The sequence below is a fragment of the Thamnophis sirtalis genome, unplaced genomic scaffold (genome assembly GCF_051295495.1).
Source record: "Thamnophis sirtalis isolate CommonGarterSnake01/CBP01778 unplaced genomic scaffold, rThaSir2_p1.2 scaffold_6, whole genome shotgun sequence".
NCBI classification, from domain to species: Eukaryota; Metazoa; Chordata; class Lepidosauria; order Squamata; family Natricidae; genus Thamnophis; species Thamnophis sirtalis.
The window spans coordinates 20,776,023-20,792,956 of NW_028261386.1; the positions used below are offsets into that span (position 1 = coordinate 20,776,023).

General features: G+C 40.4%; 1 protein-coding gene across 3 annotated transcripts in view; it reads right to left on the minus strand.

The window, feature by feature from the left end:
• The window catches only part of HIP1 (huntingtin interacting protein 1), a 62,383-nt gene that overhangs the window by 28,726 nt on the left and 16,723 nt on the right, over window positions 1–16,934 (minus strand). For 2 of the 3 annotated variants that reach the window (XM_087717342.1, XM_087717341.1), the window contains exons 2-3: window positions 2,050–2,113; window positions 820–962 (exon numbers count right to left, since the gene is read on the minus strand). In XM_087717342.1, coding sequence (XP_087573468.1) covers window positions 820–962; window positions 2,050–2,113 — 207 coding nt within the window. Of the gene's footprint in view, window positions 1–819; window positions 963–2,049; window positions 2,114–13,835; window positions 14,094–16,934 lie in introns of those variants that run through there. The other variant, XM_087717343.1, reaches the window with a different exon arrangement.

Sequence of the window (16,934 nt, forward strand, 5' to 3'; positions counted from 1 at the left end):
AGAAGGGAAATAGGCTATTTGAGTAGCTGTCAAATGCCTCCAGGTCAACAGAACCACCAGGAAAAAAATGAATCTAAGAGGTTAATCGACTGTTTAGTATTGTCAACTGAAAGAAAAGGGGAGGGCATGTAGAGAGAAGAATGGTTGGCTTTGCTTCAATAACTATTATATGCCTATTATATACCGACATCTGAGCTACTATTAAGGATTGGCTATAAATTATAAACTGGAAAGGGGTTTTAGATCTTGCAATAATGGGTATGTTTAAATATTTAACTGGCACATAGGAAAATAACCAGAGCACCAGCTTTGTACTTTTCATTGTACAGATGTTTCCTGGTATCATCAGGGATAGTTTTGTTCAATACGTTAAATAATGTTCTTTTTGTTGGATTTGGAATTTAGAATTATAATCTGGAGTAAGACAACAAACATTAGTTAATATTAACCATGATTAAACATTATGTCTTTATTGTATTAGTATTTGCAACTGTCATAAAGTGAAGTCTCAAGAATTGAAAAATGAGGTTTGTGTAGGGCAAAATAAACTGTTAAAACAATATGGCTCATTACATTAAGAAATTATTATATTAAATCTGAACATATTCTATAACAAACAAGTTCAAAAATTAATCATTATATTCCTCCTATTTGATCTAAAGATGCCCTTACTATCTCTTAAAGTCATTTCTATTACACAGTTTAGATTTTGCCAGGTTTATTTAGGATTTTATTGGTGACATTATATTGAGATATGCTACTTATTTCATCTTACTAAAAAACCCAAAAGTTTTAGAGAAAGAAAGGATATATCCTTACATTTGGGTGTCCATCACGGAGAAGCTTGTGGAAGACATGGCAAAACTTCCAACACAGGACAGCATTGCTGGAAAGGGGTAGGCGGTTTACAACAGACCAGAAGGTATGGGCTCCTTTTTCGTGGTGTGTTCCCAGGATGCATGGTGAGAGACAAGCTAAGGAAAATGAGAGAAAAGCAGCACAAAGGGTATAGAATAACGTGAAGAAAGAGTGTCAATGAGCCGGATGGAAGTGAGCGTGGCACGACAAAACCGCGCTGGAATAAAGCACGCCCGATTAAACCGCGTCGCTGACGTCATCAGCAGGGCGACAACAGCGAGCGCGGAGAAAGAAGGCCACTTTAAATAGCGCTTTGAAAGCAAGCCGATTCAAGTTAAGGTAAGGGTTAGGTTTAGGGTTAGGGTTAGGGTTAGGTAGGGTTAGGTTAAGGGTTAGGATTAGGTTTAGCGTTAGGTTTAGGGTTAGGTTTAGGGTTAGGTTAAGGGTTAGGTTTAGGGTTAGGTTTAGGATTAGGTTTAGGGGTTAATTTTAGGTTTAGCGTTTACAGCGTGCTTTTTTCTCCGCGCTGTTGTCGCGCTGTGATGACATCAGGTACGCGGTTTCGTCAAGCGCCCTTTAGTCGAACGCGGTTTTGTGGTGGAACCGAAGTGAGGCCTGGAAAATCAAGTTCTACCAGACCTATCTTAATATTACTGGACTAAATCCACAGATATATCCTTTTCTTTCATTTTCCAGCAACATGATAAGAATTACAGAACTCCAGATGGGAAACTAGCCTGAAGATACACAGGGAAAAGCTCTGATCTATTGTAGTTATTATGTCATCCATACCAAGCTGGAGTTTCTTTCATTAGGAGTTGTCAATTATCCTTCCAGATGTGAGAAAATATCTCAGCTATTCCAGGAACTGATGACTTCTGAGGGTAAAGATCTGCTATACTCAAGCTAAGAATCTTGGAGAAAAAATTTGTACTTGTTTTAAATGTGTGCGTGTCTTAAAACTCAAATCTTGCTCACATATTCTTTTTCGTGTGTGTGTGTGTGCACACTGTCACAGAATGTACTTTTCTACAAAGAAAAATTAGGAGCAAGTCCTTTTCAAACTATAATGCAGGTATTTCATTCCAATCTGTCACAGGCATGTCATGATGGAATTTGACTCTAGCCAGATATATCCCACCTTTCCAGCTTCAGCATCCTTTTTCCAGAGTTCTAATTTTAAAAGGATATTTCTGGCATGTTTCTCTTTGACAGCAACTTCCTGAGCATTAATGGCCTTGTTGATGCTGACAGTCTTTAAAAGAGAGAGGAGAGAGAGAGAGAAGGAAGAGGAGACAAATGTTAGTAAGAGAGAATATGATCATATCGAGACAGAAACCCATCCTCACACCAAGCCCTCCATAATCTGCAAATTCCTGGACACATTTTTGGGAAGCAACTGCAGGCTGCCATATATAGCAAGTGCCAAGAAATGTTTGTTTAGAACAATGCAAAGATTCCAGTCAGAGTAAAAAAAAAAAAGAATTCCTAGGCTGGAAGAAGGCAAAATCAGCCCATCTTGGCTGGTGCAAGAGCATAGAGGCAAATATTTGTCAGGCTGATAGTAATTATTGCTCTAACTGTGCCAACTTTGTTAATTTATAGGCCCATATTTTCCACTTGTAAAAAACATAAGGTTAGCTGTGTTCGGTTCAAAAACTGATGAATGAATACTAATATTTTGGGGATGCAACATGACAACCAATTGACACCAACTTCATATTTATGGCATATTTAAGTGGAAGAACCACACAGTAGATTGCACTGGTCTGTTTATATGCTCTAATATGTAGGAAGACCTGCTTACTTACTGTTGTCCAATGATGTGCTGAAAACTGCCACTAGAAAACAAGGAATTGGGTGAAAAGAGAACTATGCCGAGATATGAGAGAAAGTCTCTCAATTTTGCTTATATGTAAGCCAGCAGGTTTGGGCTTAGATACAATTGAAAGCAGTTCCAAAGAAATTTAAACTGCCTTCATAAAATACTGTAAGCTTATTTTGATAATTTTTTTTATTCATTGGTAACTGTTTCCACGAAAAAAAGAAATCTTGGATAATCTCACAGTCACCTCACTTTAAAATGGCTTAATATTTTATAAATATGGAATGAAGGGATATTTTTCACTAGTGTATATAGCGCCTAGAAAAAAAAACAAGTAATTTCAACAATTAGAAAACAACTCTCCTATTTGTGAGGTCTCTCGATGGAGATAAACACAGGAGTAATTATATGTTTTGCCACCTTTGTATCCTGTCAAAGAGAACTAAGGCTGTCACCCCAAATGACTCAGCATTGTCCATTACTTTGCTCCATATTTGGATATCATAAAAGGAACTGGAGCTTGCTTTCATCTTTTGCAAAAAAAAAATACAGTGTTTTAAACATCATATTGTCACATTGGATATCTATTTTTTCACAGTAGATTAATTCACAGATCAGTAGGGTCTAGTCTAGGGTCAAATGGATTCCCAAGCCTTGATATCTGCTGCTATTAAGTTGGATCAAAACAGACTGTTCAACCATCTATGTCATAGATGGCGCAGTGGTTAAATGCAGCACTGCAGGCTACTGCTAGATCAGCAGGTCAGCGGTTCAAATCTCACCGGCTCAGGGTTGACTCAGCCTTCCATCCTTCCGAGGTGGGTAAAATGAGGACCCAGATTGTTGGGGGCAATATGCTGACTCTCTGTAAACCGCTTAGAGAGGCCTGAAAGGCCTATGAAGCGGTATATAAGTCTACTGCTATTGCTATATATATTGCTATATTGGTGAGCAGAAGAAGCACGAGCACAACCAGATCTATTTTATAGATCCTAAGCAGTTGCTTACAAAAGAATGATTTAAAAAACAATGGTATAGTTTCCTGCCATTTAAGGAAGACATAGACAATACACAGTATATCCTAAATCAGATTTCCATAGTGAAAATGCCCCTTTAAGGTATATATAACTCAGGAGACAAAAAGGCAGAAAACATTAACAGTATCCTTGGTTCTCCTCATTTTATTGCTACAACACTTAAAATGCCTTTAAAAATGTCTTTACTCAATAACTCCTGTGCTATAAGCTACAGTACGGAGAATCTATTCTGAATGGCCCAAAACAAAAAGCCTCAGAAAATGACAAAGATAGGATATCAGGATCATCATGTCCTGTTGTGATACTGGGAGATGCAGTCTTTTGTTTTGGGATACTCAAAAATGATTTGAACATGTGACCGACAGCATAGGTGGTTATAAACCAAAGAGAAAGTGGAAAGATTAATAATGGATTAATTTACAACCAAGTAAATGGAATGGAGGGTAACTTCCCATTTTTAACAAACTTCTAGGATTCTGACATAGGAAGAAAATAGTCATGACTCAGAAATCCAAAGTGAACATTATAGAAATCTTTCTTATTTTAGCATCTAACCACTGAAAAACTAAAACATTTAATGAAATCCCTCCTAATGCTGGGCCACTGTGCTTATACAGGGAATCTGAAATGTTCCCTTGGGCATTTGCAATGTTTGAGAACCGGATCCTGCCTCTTAGGAAGCTAAGAATGTTTTTTTTTCCCTGGCTCTGCCAAGTGGAGTCTAGATTTAAACTCAGACGAAATATTTTTTGGAAAGTCATCAAGTTCTCTTTTTAAAACCACAGAGATCTTGATCCTTTGCCTTGTTATGAAGTATTTAAACCTCCCCTGACATCTTACAAAAGAACATTATCAATTGGAGGGGGAGGGAAGGAAGGAAGGAAAAAGGAAGCTGCATTGGCGAACCAAGTCGACAGCCAATACTGTAAATGCAACTTTGAAAAAGCTTTCCTTTGGAGGAATTCTAATCACAGCTGCAGAATTGTGAATGAGATTTCTCTGACTCAACTGGAGGAGGGACTATGGGGTGCAAGGGCGAATTTTGAAGCCTCATTTCCTTCCTGCTGTACCAACTAAAGAGCCAGCCTTCTCTTTCCTAGATTTGTATACAGAACTGGACATTCTCAGGGTTGAAAGCTTCCATAACTCACAAAGGAGGGAAATGGTCAATCTTCAGCCACAATAACTTCATTCTTTAGCACTTCTTGTTTCAACAACTCTGTATGGAACAGGTTCCAAAAAAGGCAATTATCAGCTGCAACATGCACAATATTGTGTGTGAGGTGACACACATGTGCCCCCCCCTTCTTCACCAGCTAGATGGCAATAGAAAAACAAACACTGGATATTCCTCCTTCTCTTCAATTATTCCACCCTCCCCCGCAAACAGAGAAAAGCCATATAAGAGATCTTAGTATAATACAAATATGGAAATCTCTGCTGTCACAATGCCAGCACTTTGCCTCTTTCTCTTTACAGAAACATCTTGAAGTGTTGCTATTATTAATTATAAGATCTGGGGGGGGGAACCTTGTTTGGTTTAAATCTTTTTGAGTTTCTAGTCATAACATGTACATAATTTGAGAGGCAACTCTGAACCCAAATATAAGGTCGCTCCTGAATCCTAGAGCGGATTCTCATGAAAAGTCCCCCCCCTTTTTTTTTAATGCTCAGAAATCCCTGAAAATTCAGTGGCAAAGCAGAAATAAACTGAGTGCAATTTCCTCCTGATTTTCGGATACAAATAGCATTGAGAAGGCTAAACCCAACCATCTGCATCACCAAACCATCTCCTACCTAAGAGCCAAGGTGGCGCAGTGGTTAAATGCAGCACTGCAGGCTACTGCTAGATCAGCAGTTCAGCGGTTCAAATCTCACCGGCTCAGGGTTGACTCAGCCTTCCATCCTTCCGAGGTGGGTAAAATGAGGACCCGGATTGTTGTTGGGGGCAATATGCTGACTCTGTAAACCGCTTAGAGAGGGCTGAAAGCCCTATGAAGCGGTATATAAGTCTACTGCTATTGCTATTGCTACCCACAGTAATTTGGCTGCCAGATGAAAAAGGAATTTGTTTCAGCCACCAAAAAGTTGTCCACGGCAGTCCTATTGGATGGCTTACTTTCCAATCCATGCTCATGAACTCTAAGCTGAAAATCAGACATAGTTAGGTCAAGGAAGGATATGTTCACTACTGGCTCTACACAAAGATTAAATTCGTAAGCGACTGGCTTTAGAAGCAGACAATCTTGGGCCAGCTAATTACATCTTCTGAGGATGTCTGTAGACTCAGAAATAGAAAGGGGGAACCTGCAGATTAAATTTAAGTTCAGAGACAATAAACAGTGAACACTGCTTCCTTTTATAGAGTACAGAGTACCTAAGCTATTAAGAACAAAGAATTAAGGACCTCAGTTGTAGAGGACTGCTCTTCAGTTCTAGCTTGGTTATACTTCCAGGTTTCATTTCAGCATAACCCAGATTCTTTCTGCCATCTTTCCAACTGTCCAAGCGAACTGATAGAAAGCACACTTAAATTACAAAATGGCTTTCGTCAAAGAACAGGTGGAAATTCCAATCCTGCAAAAGGAAGAATTTTTCTCTCCAACGCCAAATCTGGGTGGCACACAAGCTGTCAAGTGGACAGCTTGGTTAATAACTGCACGGTTAAGAGCAATGCAGTGGAAAGAGCCAAGGTGGCGCAGTGGTTAAATGCAGCACTGCAGGCTACTGCTAGATCAGCAGTTCAGCGGTTCAAATTCAAATCTCACCGGCTCAGGGTTGACTCAGCCTTCCATCCTTCCGAGGTGGGTAAAATGAGGACCCAGATTGTTGGGGGCAATATGCTGACTCTCTGTAAACCGCTTAGAGAGGGCTGAAAGCCCTATGAAGCGGTATATAAGTCTACTGCTATTGCTATTGCTAAATGCACGATAAACTAACTGGATGCTTCTCTATTCTTCCAACTTTCTAATGTGAGGTAGGAAACCTTTTGGAGGCAATATTAACATTATTGAGAGTGCCTGAGAGCTATAATGAAAGGTAGACTTTTTTTAAAAAAACAAACACATCCTCTATTTTACCCATTTGGATGCTTTTATATGCATGGTATTTTATGTTTCCTGCGTCAAATTGATGGGAAATGACTACTGATTTTTGAGTATGGTAGGAGAATTGTCCATAGGCTGAAAAATGAGAGGACATAAGTACCCCTGAAGCCTTAGATTACATGTCATTGTACTCTCAAATAATAATGCTTGCCCACACAATAATTTATTTAGGGCGCAGACACATAGACCATACAGTACTTGTCCAATCATCCAGCCTGAATATTTCTGGCCCAGCTTACAATGTAACTGACAGAAGAAGAAGGAGAAAAAATGCCAGCATGGATCCAGATTTTATGATATTAATATCTGGAAAAGGGTTCATTATGTTCCAGATCTGATTATAAAAGACAGTAAAAGCAAATTCTTTAGCAATTATTTTTTGTAAAAAAATATTTCCAGAACAGACATTTTATCTCAATGAAATAATCTAAAAGGAACATTAAAAAAAAAACCTAAATATAAAAGCAGACGTGAAAAACCTGAATATTTTATTCATACCATTTAAACTAAACTTGAGTAATGGAATAAATATCCATCATGTGCCAGACAGTAAGGTTGATAAGTATGCAGCTCTTTGTGTACAAAATCCACCCTCATTTCCAGGCACCTCCAGTGTTTGCCAGATGGAAGAGGCCCACATCCTCAGGATCTCCTCTTTCATTCAGGCTTAACTCACATCACAGAGCGGTAGTTTACCATAGATAAATAGCCACCAAACTTTACATTCTTATGCCCCAATGATGTTACCAAGCCTGGTAATGAAATGTCTACACTGCAGGAAGAAAAGCAGATTTAACGAACACAAAGAAACCAAACACACTTCCAAGTCATCTCAAAGATGCACCAACTCTCTAAGTATAATTTTTAGACATCAATCTTTCACTTTCTCCCTTTTAGAAATGCTCCTGATCCTGCTACGGCACCACAGAAAGTGAATAGCACCTGTTCGAAGTACAAATTAACCATTTAATCCAATGCAATTTATCCAGACACAAAGTAGCTCTTACATGGTTAATATAGGAGGCTGAAAGAACTGGAAATATTTAGCTCTGAAAATAGAAGATTGAATCTCAATTGCCCCATTGAAAGGATGCCGAGGTGGCGCAGTGTTTAGGGTGCAGTACTGCAGGCCACTTCAGCTGACTACTAGTTGCAGTTCGGCGGTTCAAATCTCACCGGCTCAAGGTTGACTCAGCCTTCCATCCTTCCGAGGTGGGTGAAATGAGGACCCAGACTGTGGGGGCAATATGCTGACTCTGTAAACCGCTTAGAGAGGGCTGAAAGCCCTATGAAGCGGTATATAAGTCTAACTGCCAACTGCCATGATCTTTGAAGAACAGAAATGGACATTGCTCTGGACTTATCCTTCCTGTTACAAATGCAATCCTTGGGTTTTCCCCCATCACAACCATCCTTGCCTCAAGCACTCCTGTCTGTTTTGGCCGATGCATTTTATTTCATTTTGGACTAAACCCAGCAGTTCATTGCCTATTTTACAGAAGCAGGAATGCATCCTCAAATGTGTCAGGGGCATTTATTACCATGCATCTTCCAGAGCTACTTTTACCAGGACTGCCATAAGAACATAATAGTTACAACACTTATCTTATAAACAGCAGGTTGCTTGTTCAAAACCTGGCATGAATGTTTTTAATTACTACTATTTTTCTTTCTCTGAGGTAGTTACTTTCACCTGTGATTGTTTTTCTTAATAAATTCAATAACACATTGCTTCATTTTCTCAGTCAAACAATTTATTGAGGAAAATGAACTGTAAGAAATTAAGAAACTTTTGACATATATGAAAGATATATTAGAACACTGGAAAGTTTGTTTCCTATACTAGAACTTCATTCTTTGTGTATATGCTGTAGAATAGTCACTGAATTGGAGTAAGCCAAGATATTTGGAGGAAGTGAAAAGCCTTAGTAAATTATCAGCCTCCTAATTTAAACAGCAACAAAGTAATCTTATCTCTATTATTACCAGGCCTCAGAACATATTATTTAATGATACTGATCTAAAAAATTATTCAGTTGTTCCTTTAACTTTATAATACTGAGTTGAAGGTTACCCGAGAAATTCTTTGTTTGTTTGTTTTAAAATAACTGTTCCAAAGATTACACCAGAGTAAGTAATTTATGTGGCTGCACTTTTTTTCTCTTGAGGAAATAATAGATGCTGTTAAATGTATGAAAACAGGAAAAGGTCTTAGACCTGAGTAATATAAGACATATATATTGAATTTTTTTTTGCTTTTATATGCTTTGGAGGTTTATCTTTGTGGCTTTTTGAACAAAGTTTTTTTCCAGCTTCTTTTAAAAAGATTTATATAATAATAAACTTGGGAGCAGAGAAAACACATCGGCGAACAAACAGCAACTCTGTCTTGCTTGAATTTAAATTCAGCAATTTTATCCCATCCAGATCCCAAAAGTATTCAGACATCAAAACAACATTTCAATTGCATAATTGCCTTGACTTAGATACAACTGGGAATCATAACCATATTGGTGGTTATTCAATAATATATTCTGAACCAAAAAATGATCTCCCCTAGTGATGTTAATTAAATATTAAAAATAACCCCATCATATATACATGCCAATTTCTCCTGCCCCATAACTGTTGACTGCAATGACCCATGGTGTAGAACTACTGTAAGTCATTGTCCCCATCCTGGTAGGCAATAATGTACTGAAGGTCGCTAAAAAGTCAATACAGTCTCCATCTCATGCCCAGGCCTAAATTCTGATTCAAAGAAATCTGGATAATTCGTTTCCTCCTGGCTCCCCGCCCCCCAATTCTGTCAACAAAATTCTTCAAACAGGTTATTGGGTTAATAACCCGGTTATTAGAATAATAACGGGTTCAAACGGGTTACTAGGATTATTTGATAAGTATGGGCAGATCTAGGAAGGATGTCAGGATGGAAATCTCCCTATCTGATGGACAGTACTACCTTATATTTAAAATGCTGGGTTGATGATATGGATTCACTTTCTATTTATAAATTGGTCCTTTATTGATCAAATGGAAGGACTAATCAATATTATTCCATGTGATTAAGGTCCAATACTGTGTTTAAAACTGAGCTGTTTTTTATATATGTATTATACTATTTTCGCGCTTTCTTTTACTTTTCTATTACTACATTAAAGAAAAAATAATTCTAGCCTTATGCCAGTTTTTTTTCTAATACCAACAGTTTGTATCCTGCTTCATCCTGGTAAATTTAAAAAAGAAAATATATGCAATTAGAGAAAGCATCTCCCATATTTATTTCAATCTTTGAGGTTCAGGGCTCCTAATCTGAAGATTTAGTATCAACCTCTGAATAATGGTACTAAATGATGCTATTGAGCATAGAATGAACGATTAAAATTATCATAGAATGAAGGATTAAAATTGTGAACCCTGACATGTTATGTGCCACTTACATCCATTCCTGGATCAATGGGCCCTTCTCATAGTCATTCATGCTCTGGTCATCTCCTGTTTGGATTATTGTAATGTGCTCTACACAGGACTGCCCTTGAAGAACATTTGGAAGCTTCAATTGGCTCACAAATGCAGCAAGCTGCACAATTTTGCACAAGCCTAAATTTGTGCATGTGTTATCTCTTCTGCAGGAGCTGCATTGATTGCCGATTTGCTTCCACATATAATTCAAGATGCTAGTTAACACCCTTAAAGCCCTACAAGGTTTGGGGCCAGGTTATCTGAAGGACTGCCTCTTCCCAGTTACATCTACCTGGCCCACAAGAAAGGGAAGACAGGGCATATTGCAAGTTCCACCTATTAATGAAGTACAACTGTTAGCAATAGCAGTAGACTTAGCAATAGCAGTAGACTTATATACCGCTTCATAGGGCTTTCAGCCCTCTCTAAGCGGTTTACAGAGAGTCAGCATATTGCCCCCAACAATCTGGGTCCTCATTTTACCCACCTCGGAAGGATGGAAGGCTGAGTCAACCCTGAGCCGGTGAGATTTGAACCGCTGAACTGCTGATCTAGCAGTAGCCTGCAGTGCTGCATTTAACCACTGTGCCACCTCGGCTCTAGGACCAAGAAAAAGAGCCTTCTCTGTATTGATTCCCTTCTTGCAGACCATCATTCCCCAAGGGGGTAAGATTGCTCCTCTCCCTTGCTACTTTTCTGAAGAGCCCTGAAGACAAGATTCTGTCAGTGGGCTTGGGGGCCCTGAACTGATACAAAGCAGATCAAGTTGCTTGCTCCATTTTGTCTGTTACAGCTGCAGGGGAGAGCGGGCTGGGTTTTTTTTTTTTTTTTTTAGATTTTAAATTGTGGCTGGTATCAGAGGTGGGTTGCAAATCCCGGTGCTACTGGTTCACTCGTGCTTGCGTGTGATACTTCTACACATGCGCAGAAGCTTCTGCATATGCACAAAAGCATCCGGGCAGGTGTGCGGACCCTCCCGCCGCTGCCACTACCAGTTCACCTAATTGGGGCCAAACCGGGAGCAACTCACCTCTGGCTGGTATGCTGCCTGGACTCACACATATTGGGTGGCCATAAATAAAATGCCTTGTCTAAATCTAAACATTATAGCTACCCTGTTTCCCAGAAAATAAGACCTCTATGAATAATAAGCCCAATAGGGCTTTTCAGCACATGTGCTAAAATAAACCCTCCCCCGAAAATAAGCCCTCCGCAAAAATATTGCAACACAGCAGCAGCCATAAGGTGATCATGCTCGCTGCCTCCTGCACCTCAAAGATAATAAGACCTCCCCAAAAATAAGGCTAAGTGCTTATTTCGGGGGTCAAAAGAAAATAAGACACTGTCTTGTTTTTGGGGAAACACGGTATTATAATTTAAAGGATGATATTTCCAGTCGCCCATTAAATTTTATAGGTCCCTCTGATTAAGGTTATGATGCTCTAAGGAAATTACATCGATAAGCCAACCATCTATTTTTGTTCCTTAGATTTTAAGGGATTGGTGCTAACTAGGAATTCCTGAACAGCTAAATGAGGGATCATCTCTACTTCAAATAATATCCAGCTATTAAATAAAAAAAACAGACATCTTCCTCATTATATCTATATCCATATTAAATCAAGACATAGGAACGGTAAAGTACCTTTCTGGCATCCTTTTGCCAAATATATTTTCTACACAGCAAAAGGTCTCACACATTGCAACATCCTATTAGTCAAGTGACTTTCTGTTGCTAAGGTAAGTTCCTGTGTTACACTGTGATGTCAGCTTATAGGATCCACTTGTTTTTTAATCAGAATTCCAAAATTCCAAAACTTGCAGCTTGCACCTAGATTTTATAAACCTAAAAATTTGTATTGAGTATCAGGACCAGCTGGAGTTTGTCTTTCCAATAAAGATCATTGCTTTAAGAGAATTGTGTTGATATTGCTACTACTGGTATTATACAGCTAATAAAAAGGAAGCATTACTGAACTACAGCAGAATATCCAGAAAGCAACATATATTTAGTTCTGTCGTCTACATTTAATAAGTATTTTTGCCTTTTGAAAATATCAGAATGTGCAAGTAGAATATGAAGCACAATGCTTTCCCATTAGCTCCACTTCTTAATGCATCAGGTTTTTTTGCCCAAGGTAATCCATTGAAGCTACATGCCAGCAACTCACTTTCATTCGGCTTTAACCAAGACACTCTCTGCCTAGTCAACACCATGCTGTAGTATCCAGCCATCCTTAAAATATTAATTAGAATATAGTTTTAATTACCACAATAGTATGATGTCACTAACCACCAATCAGTAATCTTTACAATTCATGTATACTGTGATAGACAACATGAACAGCCCTCAATGCTATAAAACCTGCCTTCTTTTTGTTGTTTGAGCAGTTATGATTTCTCCGGTTTATGTACTATGATTGCAAGAGAGGAAATTATTCCTGTGCCCCACCTCCACTCTTCCCCCCCCCCCAACCCAAGAAGTCTCTGGGAGCCTTTGGAACAGCAGCTCCAATTCTTGCAGAAAGCTGCAGCAGGACTCTCCTCCCATTTCTCTTAGGGAGGGTAGGGATATCTCAATATCTCTATTTACATGTTGTGTCCCAAAATCAGCACTGGCCTGACTTCAATTCTAGCTTGGGGACATAGAGAAGAAAATGCTCTCTTGGGGATATAGAGAAGAAAATACTCCCTCTGTTTTTCACAGCAGCCTTGTGTCTCAAAAGGAAGACATCAGGCAATCTTCCACTGTAGAAACAAACTGCAAACTTCTTACAAACTTCATGCCTCTATCTATCTATCTATCGTCTGTCTGTCTGTCTGTCTGTCTATCTATCTATCATCTATCTATCTATCTATCTATCTATCTATCTATCTATCTATCTATCTATCTATCTATCTATCATCTATCTATCTAATCTATCTATAGATAAATACTCTTCCCCCTCTAGTCAAAGTCCATGGGCAAAAAGAGTGAGAAAGGATTATAGTGGTTTGTGCCAGGAATGATTATGGATAAGTTATTCAACCAAGAGGATCCTTCTTTTATAAAGACGGGGGGAAAACAGACTGGCGTTTGGCGAGAGAAAAATGTTACAGGGAAGGAGCGGAATTAAAAACGGTGAGTGAACCCAACCCTGGCTCAAGCACCTCCCTCAAACTCTCTCCGGGAAATGGAAGGGAAGCCACAAGCTCGTAAGTCCCTTCTCCAGTGCCAACGAACGGAAAGCAGAGCGCTCCAGAGGGTTTCCTGGATTTGGTCAAGGGCTCGAAGGAACCGCCGCGGAGGGTTGAGAAAACCCGCTCAGCGACCATACCAGGCTTTCTATGAAAAGGAGGCTCAGCTAGGAATCCCGCAGTCCGCTTAGCTGATCTGCCTCTTTTTCAGAGCTTCTGCCTGTGCCCCACTTGGGAGAGCATCCCAAGATCACCCACCTGCACAGGCAGGGCCAGTTCAAACGCCATAGATCCTGAGCTCCCTGGCCACCGGTCCTCCGGGACCGCTACAGGATGCCCCTCTCTCCCGGGCCATGCCCTTAGCCTTACCATCTTGCCCACCTCCATGGTGGGAGGGCTGCTGTCGCCCGGGCCCCGCCGCCCCGCGCCTCCCCGGCCGGCGGGGCGGGTCTCTCTCGCAACCTTCCTACCGCAGCGGCGAGATAGGCATGTTCGGTCCCTCCGCCAAGCGCTTCCCTCCGGACCGGGGCTTTCAGAGAGGCAGCGCGAAGGTGGCGGATGTGCGGGCGACCAGGAGGCGACCCTCCACGGCGGCTGGACTGCGACTGCCTCGCCAGGCGCAGCGCGGAGCGAGCGAGGACGCGTCTGCCTGTGTGCTCGGAATGACAAAAGGCGCTGCGCTCCCGCCCAGCCGGAGTCTCCCTCCTCCCTCCTCGCTCGAAGGACAGGGAGGGCTCCTCCGAGCAGATGCTCAGGCGGCACAAAGGCACCGCGCAGAAGAAGCCACCGCCGGGCGAGGCCCGTCACAAACCCGGCGGAAGGAGGGAGGAGGAGTTTTCCTCTCTTCTCCTTCTCCTTTTTTGCTGCGCCCGCGGGGAGAGGCAGGATTTTCCTGCCTGGAGGGATCGCCAGAGCGGCTCCCCGTTTAACAACGCCGCCGCCTCAGCCACATTCAACCACTTTGCACGCAAACGGATGGCCACTGGCTGGCGGGAAAGGAGAAGGGGACGCGTGGGTGGGTGGGTGGTTTTCGCCGCTGGCGGCCACTGAGCATAAGACCCTCTTAGAGACCCGGCGCGCGTGATTCTTCTGGGTTTCGGAGCGTCCCCGAAGGCTAAATCCCGCTTTGCCTCCCCCGTCCCGTTCAATGCCCCGTTCACAGCAAACACGCTTCTTTCACAACCGCGTAAATTAGCCGAGCGGCCTCGGTCGCTGTCAGGAAAGGCGCTGAAACGTTTGACTTGTCAAGTACTAATTCCCGCCTCTTTCCAACACGCCCCCTCGCGCCCATCAAATTCCAGGGCCTCTGAAGCTGAAGGGAGGGAGCCTCGGGCAAAGCTGCACCAGGCCTTGTGTCTGGATGCTCTAATGATTGTTTTGGAACAGCGTCCTAACTCCCAATATAGAGCTGTCCTCCCTTCACCAGCGAAAGCCTTCACTTTTATGATGAAAACCGAATGTGGATCGTGTAATTTGAATAAAACAAACTGCAACAGATAAAACCATAAGTGCCAACACCGATTTCATCCCACACAGCTGCAATTTTTTTTAAAATAAAGGCTCATTGGATTTTACTTGTAAATCACATTGGAAACTGTGTTTGACTAAACACAGAAATGTATGAAAGATTCTTCAAAGTTACTGGATGAAAATTGAAATAAAGATAAGGCTGCCAGAATTTTGAAGCAGCATAGAGCAGAATTGGCAGGGGTGGGGGAGCAGTTGCGATTAAGAAGCAGGACTCTTGTCTTCAAGAAAACTCTCAGGGGCTAATTCCTCTTATCCCACTGAATTTTTCATAATGATTTCGATCTACAGTCCTGCTAATAAATAAATGCAAGGGGGTTTTTTTGCACTGCAGTGACAGATTCAATGCCCTAAAGTTGTTCGTCTGCCCCCCCCCCACCTCTGTACAGATTTCCCACTTGATTGCAAAAACAGTCTTGCAAAAATTGCACATGGCTGCTTATTTCTACTTCCTCATCAAATGCAAAGTCATTCTCTCCACCACCACCCCTAAATATCTAGAAATGACAGGAAAGATTCAGGCTCTCACCCTGGCCAAAAAGAATATGATTTTTGTTATGTGTCAAGCAAATTCAGTACAATGCCATGTGTTTTAATATTGTTTACTAAAAAGTTTTGGGTGCTATTTTTAATACCTGAGCACTGCTACTGGAAGATTTGAGATTAATATTTTACCTCTAACAAAAACAAATCGGATCTAGGAACTAGTCCACTTCCTTCCCCCAAAAATTGGTAAGCCTGTTTCCTCCGTTTATTCTCATGATCTAGTAAATAAGACTTTGCCAATCAGGCAAATTACACAATCTATTTTTAATCTTTCTTTAAAAACATATTTCCATTATTACCATCCTGCAGCAGTAAATAAAATAGAATTTCCACCTTGCAAATCAGAAATTACTTGAATTTAATGTGAATGTACAAAAGGATGTTTAAATCTTGAGTGACTTGTAATATGTACAATATGTTAATTCATACACACACACACACATACACACACAAATGTAAGATTTTCTGTTTTTTTAATATATTCTACAGAGCACATACCTGTTTGGTACAGATGCTTTTACAGTACACGGTTTTACATTCTGACTGCAAGCATCTTATTTTTTAATTAATCTTTAAAGCCTAAATTAACACAATCCACAACATCAATACCTGAAAATTCTTTCAAGCAGAAATAGTCAGCAAGTCACTAGAACAAGTTAATAAAAAGCTAAAGGGGGTGGGGGATGCCTTACAAAAAAGAAAAGCCTTTGAAAATAGACTGTTATGTATGTATATTGTATGAATCTCTAAGTCAAAACCAAAAATATGTGTATCACAGGGAAGATAGAAGTATATATTTTTGTCCTTGTTAGTCAGAAGAGAGAGTTGAAACACACTATGATTCCATAAGCTTAAAACAGTGAAAAAGCTTCAACAGCTTTGAAGCCAGCTAGAAAAAGAGTAATACAGAGTATATATATTCATAAAAGATTGCCAACCTCAACTTGATTATTTAACTAAAGCATTAGGGTATTCAACAACGTCCCCCACCTCAAATTTTCTTTATTGAAAAAGCATAGCTGGATGCTACAATGTGCAGCAAACAGGAACAAATTGTCCAAATAACACTGAACAAGAGCAGAAAGCTTCCACAGTGCCCACGCCAAGCTGAGTTGAATGGGGGTTTGGGTGGATATGCAATTTCCTTCACAATTAAATCTCAATTGGCCAACAGCCAACTCCTCCAGAAATAGAAACGAAAAATCTCATCTCAGTACAGGCTGATCCAAAACATTATATAGGAGGCTTATTTTATGAGGAAACATCCCAATGTTTAATTAATTAATTATACATCAAATTTATATAGCCTATCTCCCTAAAAAGTTACTTTAGGCAGCATACAGTAAGATTATAAAACAGATAACACATAAAAAACTACTTATTAAAAATAATAAA